Source organism: Solenopsis invicta, chromosome 3 (genome assembly GCF_016802725.1).
Source record: "Solenopsis invicta isolate M01_SB chromosome 3, UNIL_Sinv_3.0, whole genome shotgun sequence".
Classification (NCBI taxonomy): Eukaryota; Metazoa; Arthropoda; class Insecta; order Hymenoptera; family Formicidae; genus Solenopsis; species Solenopsis invicta.
Window position 1 is genome coordinate 27,876,386 of NC_052666.1, and position 15,620 is coordinate 27,892,005.

At 40.4% G+C, this 15,620-nt stretch overlaps 1 protein-coding gene across 2 annotated transcripts in view; it reads right to left on the reverse strand.

Annotated features, from left to right (window-relative positions):
* Window positions 1-2,848: 2,848 nt before the first annotated feature.
* The window catches only part of LOC105205191 (5'-3' exoribonuclease 2 homolog), a 32,161-nt gene continuing 19,389 nt past the window's right edge, over window positions 2,849-15,620 (reverse strand). For both annotated transcript variants that reach the window (XM_039446428.1, XM_026133867.2), the window contains exons 16-17: window positions 4,692-4,912; window positions 2,849-4,261 (exon numbers count right to left, since the gene is read on the reverse strand). In XM_039446428.1, coding sequence (XP_039302362.1) covers window positions 4,139-4,261; window positions 4,692-4,912 — 344 coding nt within the window. In that variant the 3' untranslated portion in view covers window positions 2,849-4,138. The remainder of the gene's footprint in view (window positions 4,262-4,691; window positions 4,913-15,620) is intronic.

The following is a 15,620-nucleotide window of genomic DNA, read 5'->3' on the forward strand; positions in this document are numbered from 1 at the left end:
GGAAATTTATTGTTAATCTTAAACGTTCTTTTTATAGTAATAATTTAATCTTTAAATATTTAGATATTTTATTTTAAATGTTATGTAAATTATATTAACGTTAAAAAATTAATTTGTTATATAACTAGAGTTTAGATTCTGGTAATTTTTTAAGACTTTTTTTTATGTATTTGTTAGAACAAATACTTTTCTTTGTATTTATTTATAAATCATTAAAAACAAGCGTGTTATAAATTGTCCAAATATTGGTTCATTCAGATGCTTTACAAATTTTTATTACTTTCGAGTTCAAATTTTTCATGCTTTAATAACGTTTCATATTTCAATTATTTATGCCATTTTATCTCGTGAACTTTTACAAAAATACAGCAGTCTTTATAGTTCTGCATCATTACATGTCCAATCGATGGGACATACATTTTATTAATAAAAATCGCTCGTTTTCTTTCAATTGTGTTTAAAACTATGGGGAATATTTCTCAGCCCATGCAGCGAATGTCGGCTGTAATTGACTATTTTAGCCATTAATCGAATACGCGTCAAGGCCTTCATATTGATTATCAATCTCAAAATGCAGAAAAAGATGAGACAATTTACATACGATCAATACAACCACGATAAAAGAAAGAAATCGAAGACGAATCGTGTCTTTGGGAGGGGGGACAGCGTAACCGAGCTACGCGAAGGAGACCGAGAAGGCCGTTCGTCTAGTCGTGCCGCTGCAGCGTGTGCCACTTTAAAAAACAAAATAAAGAGAGAAATAAAAAGAATTATCGGCAGCTGCTTGATCTTTCCGCGCGGTCTCGCATGCGTCTTACAAACGATTCTCGGGCAATGCCTGCTTATTAAACGGTGGCAGCGTTATTCTTGGATAGAGGGAACGCGAAGGTAGAAGCGGGAAGGTAGAAGAAAGCCACAGGCGGCGTGCACTTGGCTACTTGGCATTTACATCCACCATCCATTTCGCGCAACGGCTCTTCAGCAAGCCGTCCCCCTTTCTCCCCCCCTGTTCTTCACAAGCTTTAGATGCCTGCGTCCGTGCACGAGTGCACGCGCATTTTTACGTTAGTCGGCAAAGCGCGTGTACGCATGAGGAGCGTGCGTATATTTCTCGCGAGCGCGCGTATATGAAATGAGACGGGAACGCGGAGAGGAAAAAAGGCATAGGGAGCGAGAAAGAGGAGGAAGAGAAGAGAAAAGAGAGAGAGAGAGAGAGACAAAAGGTAGAAGAGGACTTCGATGTGCGGTCATACGCGATCGCGCGAGGTGAGGGCGCACCTGGACCTTCTTTTTCACGTGCGCCCAAGAGTCCTCACTGCCTTCTACTTCGCGATTCAACCGCCCGACAGACTGCCTTCACTTACGCGCATCGTAGTTTCTTTCTACCCCGTCTTCCTTTCTATTTATCTCGCTCGTTGCGCGCGTCGTCGAAATTCGCGAGTACTTTTCGCCATCGGAGCCGGGGAGTTGTGGTGCTGCGTGGGCAGATTCAATTTCAACTTCCGCGCATCTTCACGCATTCTTCTTCGTACCGCGGTTCTGGATATATTATGTTCATGAGAAAAAAAGCAAATAAAACTTTATGCATATGGATGTGTCAGTCAGTAAGTAATCGCAAAAGTGGTCTAATCTGCAAACGAGACCAGCTGACTTTAAGAATTAGACAAGTTGTTTTTTTTTTTTTTTTTTTTCAATGAATGGACAAGGCAAATGTAAACACAGAAAAAAATTAATACTAAATCGACAATTTATTGTTTCATGTATAAGCAAGAATATAAAATCTTCTTGGAAGAATTTGTAATCCTAAATAACACATAATTTGCTTGAATGAAGAAAATTTTTCTCTTCATGTAAGCAAATTATGTCTGTTTAAGATTATAAAAAGAAATCTTTTTTCCAAGAAGATTTTATATTCTTGCTTATATATGAAACAATGAATTATTGATTTGCTACTAAATTTTTTTCTATACATTGAAAGAAACTTGCTTTTCCAAGTCTCAAAGTAATCAGCTAGTTTCGCAGATCGTACAACTTTTTCGGTTACTGACTGAGTGATCCAAAGGTGCACAAAGATTTTATAAAGTTTATAAAATCGAGATATAAGTAAATTCGCTCCTTACACTGGTCTTCATTTAAATTAAATTCGCGAAACGTTCATGTGAACAAGCACATTACGGCGACTTATATTCGACAAGAACATGGTTAGAAGCCCCATTGCGCTTAGAGAGAATTGCAGACAATAGAGAGGAATCGAGAGAGCGGCGTACCTGATAAGCGACCGCAACTACTAGCGTAGGGTAGATCTTGGTACAGATAAGAGCTTTATTTCATCAAAGGGACAATAACGGAACCGCGATAGCGTCGAATGCCGTATGGAGAGACGCGCTTTCGCCTTTCCAGCGCGTACGCGACGATTTATAGTCCGAGTAAAAATCTATCGGTCCATAAATTCCTAATTAACCGAAAAGAAACTCACAAAAAAAAATAAGATGTCGAATTATGACAGTCCTCGTAAAAAGGGATGTTAGGATCTAATTTCTTTCCTTCCGCTTAAATATTTCGTAATATATACACTCGTCTGCAGGTTAATTCCATTAAATTGTCCGAACACTCCGCAACTTTTTCTTCAGACAATAATTAAAATCGGTAATTATATGACAATGAGTCACCTAAAATTTTTATTTACTTTTATATCCTTCATTTATAAAGAAGGCATCTTTTTAGATTTGCAATTACTGCATTGCAATTAAAATCTTAAAATGCTAAGTCTTGCTACTAGCTCGAGAAATGACGGGGGAGGAAGGAAGTTTATAGGAATTTATGGACAAATAATAGTCACGGGACAACCTTCATTAAGGAAATATCATATATTTCAATGCAGAGTGAGAAATTTCAAATGCCTATTCGGACATTCGGTGTCACATTGATGTATCGCTATACCCTGACATTGCATTTAACGTACGCTACTGCACACCGCAGTTTCGCATGCGAAATCCAATGACTCTTGTAACCCTAATTCAACCAATATTTTACTGCGTTAGACATTAATATGCAATTCACAAATTATATATGCGTCAACGTACTCGTTCTAATCAAATACGAGGATCCTATTGACTACTACAATCGATTATAAACGTGATCGAATAAACGATGGAAAAAAAAAACATCCTATTTGCATCAGCTTCAAACAAGTTAGGTTTCCACCAATACAGCTATAAGCGCGAAAACGAAACCAGTAATCTGATAAGCGTATTATCATTAACGTGCACATTAGAATTATTATGTATATTATATATAATTTATCAGTAAGTTTTATTAATAAATCATAACTTACTAGTCTGTAGCAAATAAGGAGGCAGTGTCAAGTGAGATAATCAGGATCGAATATATTCTTGTACAATGTAATCTGTCACTTTTTAGAGCACTAGACCGATCGCGTAAATTTTGCTTACGTTTTTTTTTTGTGTAACGTGACCTGATATGAATTTTCTTTCACATCCTGTGGATTGTTTCCGACAAGTGTAGCAAATACATATACGCTATATCAGTTTTTTTGCGCGCGTTTCCTCTCAGTTACGAATTTCCCAATAAATTGGAATGTTTCAGAGTAAAAAATTTGATAGAAAAAGCATCGATAAAATTCATTTTCTTTTCATTGCTGTGCATGTTATTTTAAAATTCAAAGATAATCGCTAATATAACTTTGTGGAAAATTTATCGACAAATTTATAATTACAAATTTATAATCAGAGATCCTGTGATCTTTAAGACATTTGCTGTGTATATATATATTGATATTTTATTTCTGCATCCTCTGCAAAACTAGAAATAAAAATACGTGAGGTTGTCTCTCTGAGACAAAAAAACATCTGTTGCAGTATTCGGAATACGCAGTGTGCTCGAACACCGATACGTTGATAATCGCGCATTTATTGCACTAATAATTCACCGAGCATTCCGAGTACCTGTCTTGCTGTACTGCTTTCGAACTAACGCACTCTCTTAGAACGCGTACTTTGACAACGATTCTTAAACCTTAATTAGACAAATATTATGCGTAATGATGCATTGTAAAATTAATTCTTAACACTATTACATGATACGCGACTTAAAATCAGTCGGCTTCTTACTTGACCGTTTACATCGATCGTCGCCATCCATCTCGGTGGCCTCTTCCACCTCCTCCTGCTCCACCACCACCACCTCCTCCTCCTCCTCCTCCTCCTCCTCCACCTCCTCCTCCTCCTCGAGTCGAGTAATTCTGTAATGTGAGGTAAGTAACATCTCGGCTAAAACTATTGTTCTATTTTAATGGACGCACTACAGTTTTACTCATTACTTTTAATCTGCAGTATCGAAGACAAAAAAATCCTTGCTGCAAACTTTCTTTGCAAACTCTCTCGTTTAATTTTAAAGTCGAATTTAATTGCTAATAAATTAGAAATAAAAATATTAAGAGACAATTTAGATTAGAAGAAACGACGGTAGTTTAGCACACGTCGATCTTTTTCACACTTTCTGCGATTGAGTTAACTCTTAATTTCAATTCTGTTCCTTCAAACCACGTCGCTTAGATATATTTTATTTTTATTTAATTTAGCGAGTACCCGGGATCTCATTTCCCCAGAGTCCTTTTTCTAACAGCTCGTATTAGGATGTGATGGAAATGTAAAGGAAGAAAAAAAACATACCCCTCGTTGACTGTGGTAGCCGTACGGTGCATGGTAATTGGCATTGTTCCGCGAGGAATGTTGACGATGACTATCGTAATGATTACGATGAGACTGATACTCCGAAGGCGGGTAATTCGACTGGCGCATACCATAACCGGATGCCCATGGTCCACGCGAATGACTCGAACCGGCGCTATTGTAACCGTATTGCTGCCCCGATTGGTGCTCGTTCCGATAACCTGGAAAACAAAAGTTACGCGGGCACGTTTAAATTATGCAAAGGGAAAAGTCTATAATGTATTTGCGCACATGCAGAAATAGCCGAATAACAGTATCCGGCTTAGAATTTAATCCTTTAATAAATATTGCCATGAATTAGTTGCGTCGAGAACGCGTAGTTATTCTCAATAATTAACACGGGGCACGCGAGGGGGATGGGAAAGGGGGACGAGCCGGGCGCAATATATAGCCGCCTAGATGAATAGGAAGCGTGCCGGCGCGTGTCCCTAGTTCCCAAATAATATGCAGCGTGCGTAGGACTCGGTAACGTCACTGGATAAGCACTCGTCCACGCCGTGAAACGTCATAATAGCGCTGGCAGACCCATCGTTAATAAGAGATTTTCGAAAGCCCACATCGGTTGGGAGGGGGAAGAGCGAGATACGCACGGCGTACGCACGAGCACGGCCTCGTCGGTGCCTATACCGTTTCCGGTTTAAGCATTTCCAATATTGCTGGTCCTCGAAACCCCTCGGATCCCCTCGCGCGCCCCTCCCTCTTTCGCGCCGAGCCGACGAAAAAATTGGTAGTGAGATGTAATGATCGCGCTGACAAAAGGACAAAACAAGCACGCCACCGCTGCCGCCGACCCGCGAATTTCCACGTTTGAATATTCATAACCCTCGAATCGAGCGTTCGAATTGCGAGATGATCGCTGCTTCACGGGGGAGAACGCGGAATAAGAGAAAGCATCGCGTTTGTTTGATGTGTCGCTGGACGGGTGGAAGTCAATTCTAATTGAATTGATTGCATGCGCGCAGGCGGCACGCGCATTCTTCAATTAATTAACATCTAACGAGTAGAGCTTCGACAAAGGATTCTTTAAACGATATATAATAAATGAAATTAGAATAATACGAATAACGCAATTGTACCTGGGGATAAGTTATGTTGATATTGATAAAATCGTTTCTTTAATTCGATTTTTTTTTAACTAAAGTAAAAATACAATTGAGAAAAATAAAAATTTGATTTCAAGAAATGATATTTGCCTTTTATAATTAAATAAACTGTTCGCATTGTTTGTTTAATTGAAACAAATAATTTTTTAACGTAAAGAAGGTACCGACAGAAATGTAAGAAATAATAATACATTAATTTTTTATTAGAAAAAAATTTGCGTTGCACAACCAAATTATTTCTTTAATTCTAATAAAACAAACAAAAAATGTTTTCAAATCGAAGAAACTTTTCTCCGAATTTCTTTGATTCAAACAAATTTATTTTGACGAAATCGAAGAAAACTGTTATATTTTTCGATCGGCGAATCTTGGATGCCTAATAATAATTTCGTGTGAATTTTTACAACTTCCAAGTTCGTACAAACGTATAAAAAAATATTTCTCTTCGCTTATAAAAATTCCGAGTTCGAACTTGATCACACGAAAATACGCAGCGTGCAAAAGTGGAAGATCGTGATACATGACGATTCCCTTCGATGTCTCGCAAGAAAATTGATGCACAATACGCGATCGGAGAACTCGCGGTTCGAAGACTGCGGCACTTAGCGAGAAACACTCTGTATTGTTCAGCGATTTCTGATCGGTGTGTTTCGACGCTTTGTCACCGTACCGCGTACTTCGACGCCAGTAGCATTCGCGCGAAGTGGCGTAACTCTTTAACCCCCGGGATTCAGCGGCCGTGCGTACAAAGGCTATCACTGACGCACGATAATCGTATAGTTTGGTGCAATCGAGCTCGTAATAGGAGTCGGCAAACACCGTCGATATCGCCGAAGGGGCGATCTCGCGCGTTTGAATACCAGTTATAGACTCCTATCATGCTATGCGAGAGAGAGATAGACAGATTTAGAAAGAGAGAAAGGGAGAGTACATTACCCTTTCTCTTCCACCCCGACGTTTCCTCTCATTCTTTCGCGGCAACAATAACATCCCCCGTAGATTCCAGGCGGCCCGCACCCAACGATTCCGATCCCCAACGGTAATCCTCACCCACAGCCTCCGATAGGGGAAAGGAAGGAGGGTTTAACAGTTTACACGTCGGATCATCCCTCGTTATTGTTGCGTTTATGATAATAACGCACCGCTACGGCCGGCTCGCGCGTTGCTCGACTCGTTTCAATCCTATCGCGAGCGAAATTCGCATCACGTGCTCAGATAGGTCAGTTAATTAGATTCTTCGACGTACGCTCGCCAAGATCCATTGCGTTAATCACTTACGAATGCCAATATTAATTAATTAAAGGATAACCTCAGAAAATAAAAATGCTTTTTGCAGTCTCAAAAAACTATTCTGCAATATATTTTTAAATTAGTGAAAAATTTTTTAATTTATTTTTAAATTATTTTGAAATATATTTGTAAATTTGCTTTAAGCTCCTCCATTCATATGCTAAAGGTACATAATTACGCGATGTATCGCAGAATATTTTGTGGTTCGATCGAAATCGGAGGGAGATTATTTGTCTATGTACCGAGTAAATATAATTAGCAAATATCCAGGGACAATAAAGCTGACATTTGCTCAAAATAAATCATCGGTACGTGTACCAGTTGAGTGATTGGGGGATCATTAGAAACGGGAGAAAATGGCGTGAGTCCACGAGACGGAACTTCCGCCGTCGGCGGCGAAATTGTATTGGACGTTAGACGAAAAGGTATCAGGGCTGAGAAAGAAAGACGATTCGTTCATATGTACGTGTACGTGCTACGGGTAGGTATCTACTCGCTATGGGTATTGGATTGGATTGGATTGCCGCGTCAGCAGTACAAACACTCAAAACCTCGATGTGGGTCGGCCTCTCCCGTTCCTGTTTCAAACTGAAATTACACTTTCCCGTCCACCACGTTCGACCTGCCACAATATATATAGCTACGCTTTTCCCCCTTGGCTGCATCTTTTGTTCGTATCAAGCTTATAAATGCTATTTGCAAATTCTACCCTCTTGTTGCATCTCTCGATTCTTCAACGCTGAACTCGTCTTTATCGTTTTATCCAGCCTTAACGCGAGCCACCATTGTTTCATGATTTCCTACTTCTTTGTAAGTTTTTATTTTTGATATAAATAAAGCAGTATTTTTATTTCACGATTTTTCGATGGAATCGAAAAAGAAATAATATTTGAGGGTGTAAAGTAAAAATTCCCAGTGGCTTAGATAATTGCAAAAATTACTATAACAGATTTTTTATAACGTTCGTCATACCGTGCGTACGCAGTCTTATTAAAAAAAAAAAAAAAAAAACATCCTTTCTTTAGATATATTTAAAGTAAATAGATGAACAACATTGAAAATTTGACACTTTTGATAAATGATGATAAAACCACATGTGTTAAAAAAAAGCGGAGTTTTTCGATTAGTGCTTTGTGCTTTAGCAAATGAATATTATACAGATATTAATTGTGAATAATTAATGAAGAAATATAAAAAAGGACGTATTACATTTTCATAAAACAGTTTATTCGCAATAAAGCAAAATCAGAATAAATTTATTGTTACGCTATTATTTTTGACAAAGCGGTAATTGGTCTGGGCGTCGTGAACGCCGATTTTTGGAATAGTCGGATGGCTAAACCTTGACCTCCGTTCTTTTTTTTTCTGTTTTTTAGAAACCGCCAACCGTTTTTTTTTACGTACACATTATTCCTATGAAAGCAGTCCTCTCCCGATCTTATATGCTTACGGTGGGTGTAGGTAAATATTGTACAACATGTGTAAGTAAAAGGCATAGGCTACATAAACGTTCTCGTCTTTCTCTCCACCTTGTCCTCCTTTTATGCAGAAGCATGTACGGAGCATCTCTTATCGATGGAAGACGTGGACAAGTTGAATGGAGTTTTTTTTTTAATTTTCCATACGCGATGGACAAATTCGAATCGTCATTCTTCGCCGCGAATTTGTGCCTTACTCAAACAAGAAAACGAGAAAATGAAGATCGAATTATGTTTACTCGTGAACAACGGTTTCCTTTGTTTAATTCATCGCGCTTAGTTTCAAATGTGGCTGACTTATAAAAAAAAGGAAATTATTCAATTAGCAGAGGCAGAGTTCGGTACAAATATTTTGACGCGCTGTATGTACAGAGTGGATTTAATCAATGCTCTTTAATCAGTATTTTCAATTAATTTAAGAGCTACTGCGTACAGAGTCGCAAAAACACCTCGTTCAAAATTCATGCGGTTAACTGCGATATCACTGAGGATGCTGCAATTGCGATGATTACGTGCTCATAATACGTAATAATTATAAACTCGTTAAAACTTCTTATTTAGAATCCAATCGGCGAAGCTCACACGTGCAACGTTAAGAAGAAAGTAAAAAAAAGAGAAGATGAAAGGGGGGGGGAGAAGGGGAGAGTGAGCCCGCATCTACCAACTACCTGGGTGCAAGAACAATGCGTACACGTTCTCCCCCATAAAACTCAGCACCCAATGGTACAAGATGGCGCCACCACCAGGCCAAAGTACCACTCGGGCGATTTCCGGTGGCTTTGTTCCGCCCACCACTCTTGCGGGGCACAGAGCGGGAGAAGACGAAGAGGAAGGGGGATGGAGGATCGATGGAACCCGTGGTTGAAGGCGCGCCTTTGAGGCCACCGCGTGCTCGCGATGCGTGTGCGCCAAATATAAAAAAGTCTTTTCCTCTATGAAGCCAGTTAGTCAGGCAGGCAGTAATTTTTCCGCCGTGCTTCTCGACGCATCGTCCTCCCCCGTCAATCTTCTGTTCAGTCTACCGTCTGTAAATAATATTTCAGTTTCTTCTTCTTCATCTTCGCCTTTACCTTGTTCTTCGTCTTCGTCTTCGTCTTCATTATCTCTATCTTTGTTTGCATTAATTTCCGTTATCAGCATGATCTTCGTTATCGTCATCGCTATCTTCATCTGTATTCATCATCACCATCATAGTTCGCAGTTTCGTCAGCATAGTCATCATCTTTGTTTTTTCTTCCGCGTTTTTTCTCGCCGTTTTCTCTTTCGCACAAGTTCTTTCGTGCGGACCTTTGCGCCGTAGAGAAGGAACGAACCGGCTGCGACTCCAAGTTCTCTACTTTCTTATTTCTTCCCTACTTCCGCTTCCCTTCAGCCAGTAGCGGTAATGGAGGCCCTCGAAGGCGGCTCTTCTAGCGCCTCGACGAAACGAAACGGAATGAAACGAAATGAGACGAGACGAGAATCGAGGCGGCATTTATTCTCAACGATTCGCGAGGTTCCTCTTCGCTTCCTCTTTATTTTCCTCTCTTCTCATATATTTTTGATTCGCTCGAGGAAAGAATATAACTTAGCACATGCGTGCTCCCTCCCAGATGATTATTAAATTACTGGACATTAAGTTTAATTCATCTACGGCTGCGTCGTGACGAATTTAGAAAGTTTCAGCTTTTCTTCAACGAGAAAGTCGCAGCGTTGGCGATCTCTAAGCTATGAGCGATTAGAAACGAAATACTTTTTGCGAATTAAGCTTCATATATCTAACTAGGAAATCCATTAAAAAATTTAAAAAGAGATATATTATAGAATGTCTCGTTTTCGATCGTCAGTTATATTTAACATAGACAATATCGTACAACAATATGTTGAATTAATCGTAATGAAAAAATTCATATTTCGTAAAGATGCGCGAAACTAATGGAGAACCGTGTAAAACGAATGTTAACACATTCTTTAGCCGCGTCATTTATTTTTTTAGCCGCAAATTACACATCGATCCACTCGTTGCGAAAATTACGTGTCAATTTTAAAATGAAATCGTGATGGGCGATATTGAAATTACATTGGCCAAAGCATCCTATAGGCGCATGTTTATTTCGATAGACGACAATCCGACGGTAACAATTTCAAAACCGTATCTGCTAAATGTTCGGCCGTTTGTCGAAACAATTCAATCTACGCCTCGATGAGCTTTGGGAATCAGCGAAACCGAAACTCGAGTGCGGAAAAGCTCCGATTTCCAACCGGCTCGTGAGTATTCAGCAGAGCTTTCCAATTGGCGTTTCGATATCGATGACCGGACGAGTCCCGCGATGGCACGAAAGAGACGGACGGAGAAGCCACTCGTTCCCGTTCGTTTCTATGTAACCGATTCTATCTACATTTAACGATCGCTTTATTGTAGGCGCCCGTTAAAGCGGAAATACGCGTAATTATCATGTCCTTTGAGTCTGGATCCGAATACGGATATTCTATCTATAATATTTCGATGAAATCGCTCTAAATAACGTATTTACTTTGAATACAGCTACTGCCATTCATGTAAATCCAACGTGCGTGAATTTTTATAGGCCGTACATCGCGTACCATCGGTAAAACGAACAATTTTTCTCTCCCGCTTTTTTCTATCTTTTCTTAACTTTGAGATGAGCTATATAAGCCAGTAGCATCATCCTGGTACACTTCCCGCTCTCTCAAATGCAAAAGCGTTACGAACGTTATGACAATGGCGTTTCAACTTAACTTTCAACTTTACAAGATTTATTTCTGTACTTCCGAGAAAGACCGTTTGAAGCTTCGTTCCTCTGTTGTTGAGGATCAACGAAACCTTTTCCAATTGTAAAATCATAACGAGTGCATCTTACCTTTTTCGTATACCTCGAAATTGAGGCGTACATAGATAAGCGCGCGAGAGCAGCACTTAACGTGTACATCCACGTTTTCATGGTAGAGAATTTTCGACGATTTGCAAAGCCTGGTCGATTCGGCTTAGCGGCGCGACGCGGTTTTGCAAGCGCAAGCATTTCTACTCCGAACGTTTTTATCGTCGCCGTCGCGACGCGACGCGAAGCATTCGGGATGGCAAGCGCGGGAGAGCGAGGGCACAGGACCGGCGGGGCGGGAGGAGCGCGGGCGGAGGGCGGAGGGCCGAGACAAAAAGAGGGAAGATCAGAGAAGGAGGAACACTTGACCCTCTGCTTGCCGCACACAGCTGATCCTGGTGCTGCGCCAGCGAATCCCTGTCGCGCGCGCGCACGCGCGCGCGACGTGCGTTAATAAACGTATCGGGGAGCGTGTGTTGGTAAAGCTCGATCGTCCCTGCTGACTCTCCTCCCGTTTCTCTTCCCCACTGTTTCTTTCCGCTTTACTTCTCTGCCCAACTAATTCCTCCTCCTTATCACTTCCTCTCCCTTTCTACCACCGTCCTCGACATTTTCCGTTCCGTCTGCCTGCGAGTATTCTTACTCCCACTCGAAGTTCTCCCACAGTCGTCGATTTGCACGACTCCTCTTTCCCAACTTCGCTCCCTCAGCTTTTCCACCCCGTACGTTACCCAAATCGGCCTGCCTTCCTTCGTTTCGAATTCAGCGATCGGTTCGCACGTGCAACACGCACGTTCGCTTCTTACACGATCTGTTCTTTATTCCGAGAGCCTTCGGTACAGATACGATTGCGCGCAATTGTTTTATAAATTCGTAAAACTTGAGAGAATCAATCGTAAAGAACACTGAGATATTTAAATGTGTTTACGATATAAAAATATATGAAGACATTTCAATTTCACGTTCGCTAGAAAGCAGATCGTATCGAAATTATTATACGTTAGTACGATCGAGAACATTTTATCTAAATTATATGCGGAACACGTGCTCGCAACGATACTCGAGAAGCGATTTTATTGCGATGTACAAAGAATTTTACGAGGACACTGGAATTTTCAATAAGAGGGAAACATTTTAAACGACACGAGGATCAGAAAACAGTCGCCACCTCGCCTTCCTCAAATTCCGCGGTTCCTCCATCCGCCCTTTCGTTTCATCTTGCGCCATGCGCACGCAACCCCGGAACGTATTACGCGTGTGTACATAATATGGGTACACGCATACGCCTACGTGTATACGCACATTTATGGGGGAGCATCGGGAGAAAGGGCGGCCGACGCGCGAGTAACGTGTTGACTCTCGCGATCTCCGTACTCCTAATTTATTTACCATTTTATAATACAGGGGGAGTCGGATTTTTTCGATCGTCAGTCACGGCTGGAGAACCTCTTTTAATATATCAGGGATATTAATATATCGAATTTCATCGAGCGTAAATATCGTTATTTGCTCAGGCTCGATTATTACGTGTAGATTATGGTGATGATTACGTGGGCGCCAGAAAGGAGACAACTGCGAGAAAATATGATTTGACTTTTACTTTGCGCGTTCTCTCTAACATTAGAGAATTCTAATGTTGAGACGGCTGCTTGCGCGACTCCACAAAACTAAAATTTCGCGGTTGACTTTCGTCTAGGCGAATATTTCGGGGAAATGAACGACTCGGCTCGCTTAATCTTTCGCATATCTGGTCGAACACACCGAGCTGCGAACGCTCGCTGGCGAACGCGAAAGAGACACAACTCGGTGGCAGTCGTGTCAGAGGCGACCAATAAATTTATCGAGCGGGTGTTGGCATGGAGACTGCCGGACAGAGCTCGGTTGGATGGCCCGGAGGGCGATGAGAGGGCACTCGAGAATCCTCCATGAGACCGTCACGGAGAAATTGGAGGCAGCCACGGCACCCACGGCAACCATGGCCCAGGAAAAGGGGGGAGAGAAGAGGGACGTGTTCGAAGGTAAACTGTACGTAGGTGCGCGGAAGTAAGAGAGAGAGAGAGAGAGAGAGAGAGAGAGAGAGAGAGAGAGAACCGATGAGCGGAAGTGGGACGAAGGGGGAGAGGAGGAAGGATATCGATTCCTCGCGGTGATCCAATCAACGATGGCGCCTTATCTGGCGCCTTTACCGGCGTTATAACTTATCTCTCGTTGGTGATATGATACGATCACGTTCGGCGCCACGCAAATAATTTTTTTTAGCTGTAAGCCTATATAATTAATAGGCTTCATTTCTACCGGTGTAAATTAATTTAATTTCAGAACTAGAAGAAATAAATCGAGATTACAATTGATCTAATATTAATACATTAAACGAAAAAAACAATTTTACTGTGGTATCGAAAAATTTAGCTAGAAAATAACTTTATGTTTGACTATTCAAAATTGTATTATGTAAAACAAGCATGATGATGTTGCTGCAAAAAGTTTGGATATTCTAACAATGTAATTATTTTTAAATCTGTTTTTCAGCAAAATTGTACTTTTCGTGTAAGAAATAAACAGACATAAGTTGCGAGATTGAACGCTCGAAAGATATCGCGTGGAATATTTATTACACTGAATGTTCGTTAATGTAAATTAGTCTGAACACAAAATTTATTAGTTTGAAAATTACACGATGACTGGCACGGTTCAAAGTTGCAAGGTAACTTCCTCTCCTAAATTTCGTTACCTAATTATAATAACATCCCGATAGTTCGAATTAGAATAGGATCGGCGCATAGGCTGCTCGGAAATATCGCGGAACAATATTATTTTATTTTAACAAGGGAAGTCTCGCGTAAAATTCGTGACGGCGGAGACTCACACTGAAATAAAATAAACTGAAGCTCCAAACTAAACTAAAACTATGTAAACTAGAAACAAGATTAAGCTTACTTTAAAAGATTTCAGTAACAGACTTCGAATGATTGCAAGGTTTATTTTTCCCACCGTAAACGTTAACGTTAAATAACATTTAGCAAGGATATTGATTCGTTCAATACCATTGGGCATTAATTAAATTACGTCTAATTGAAAAGTGAATACTTGACGAGATATTTTGTTCTGACGTATTCTGTGAAACATCAAATTTATCATAAATTAACTCTTCGATAATTCCGCCTTAATTTATGCGCGAAATTACGAGGAACGGCGACTCCTAATTTACGCTTCGCGCATTTATTACCGCGGAGCCAATATTTTCGTTGTTTATGACAGAGCGAAGCGAATATCGGAAAAATCCGGGGAATACGGGCGCGACAGAAGGAGGGAAAGGAAGAGGGAAATATATTTCCCATAGTTAGCTACTTGCCCGCTCTCCAGATCAAGCCGATTGCGCCGTTCAAATCTCGCTGTCGTTGTATCGGTTTTTAACGTAATGGCGTCCGGGGGGAGAAAAAATACGATACGCTCTTACGCTTCACGACGCTTCACGAATACTAGAATCCATTGTGACGAACGTGATAAAGAGAATGCGTAATTAGTTGACGATTAATTGTGAAGCAAGCCAATATAATCCCACAATTTTTTCGAATTAATTTTGCACTTGAGGCTGTGATAAAAGGAAATCGTGTGTAGCGTGGACAAGAACTTTTACATTAAATGGAAACTTTTATTACGATTCGTACAGTGAAGGAAAACGGTGTAGGTTTTTTTTCTTCTTTTTTCCATGCATGTCCGGCTCCCGACGAAAGGAGCAAACGGATATTAATTTTCGCATCAAAAATATGAATTTTCCCCACTGAAGTCACACTCGACGTGATACCACTTGAAACATTCAGTGTCGGACCCACTTTTCACCGATGACGTAGCACTGGTGGTAGAATGCACAAAATTCTGATTGGAATTAAGAATTTCGGCTCCGTTTCGTTGTATTCTTTTTTTTTTCTATTTTTTTCCCTTTTATCTATTTGTCCGTATCTTTTTTTTTACCCTCGAATTTCTAAAGTAAACTCTTTCGATGTTAAAATTCTCGACAGTGTCGAGCAAACGTTTCGAAGAATAGTCAAGCAAATATCTTCATGTAAAAAACAAAAAAAAAAAAAGTGAAAGTTTTCGCACACCTGAAGTAGATCGTATTGGGTACAGTTACTACAAGAGACTTCTGTATCCCGAGGATCGCGATTAGGTGATATCTGA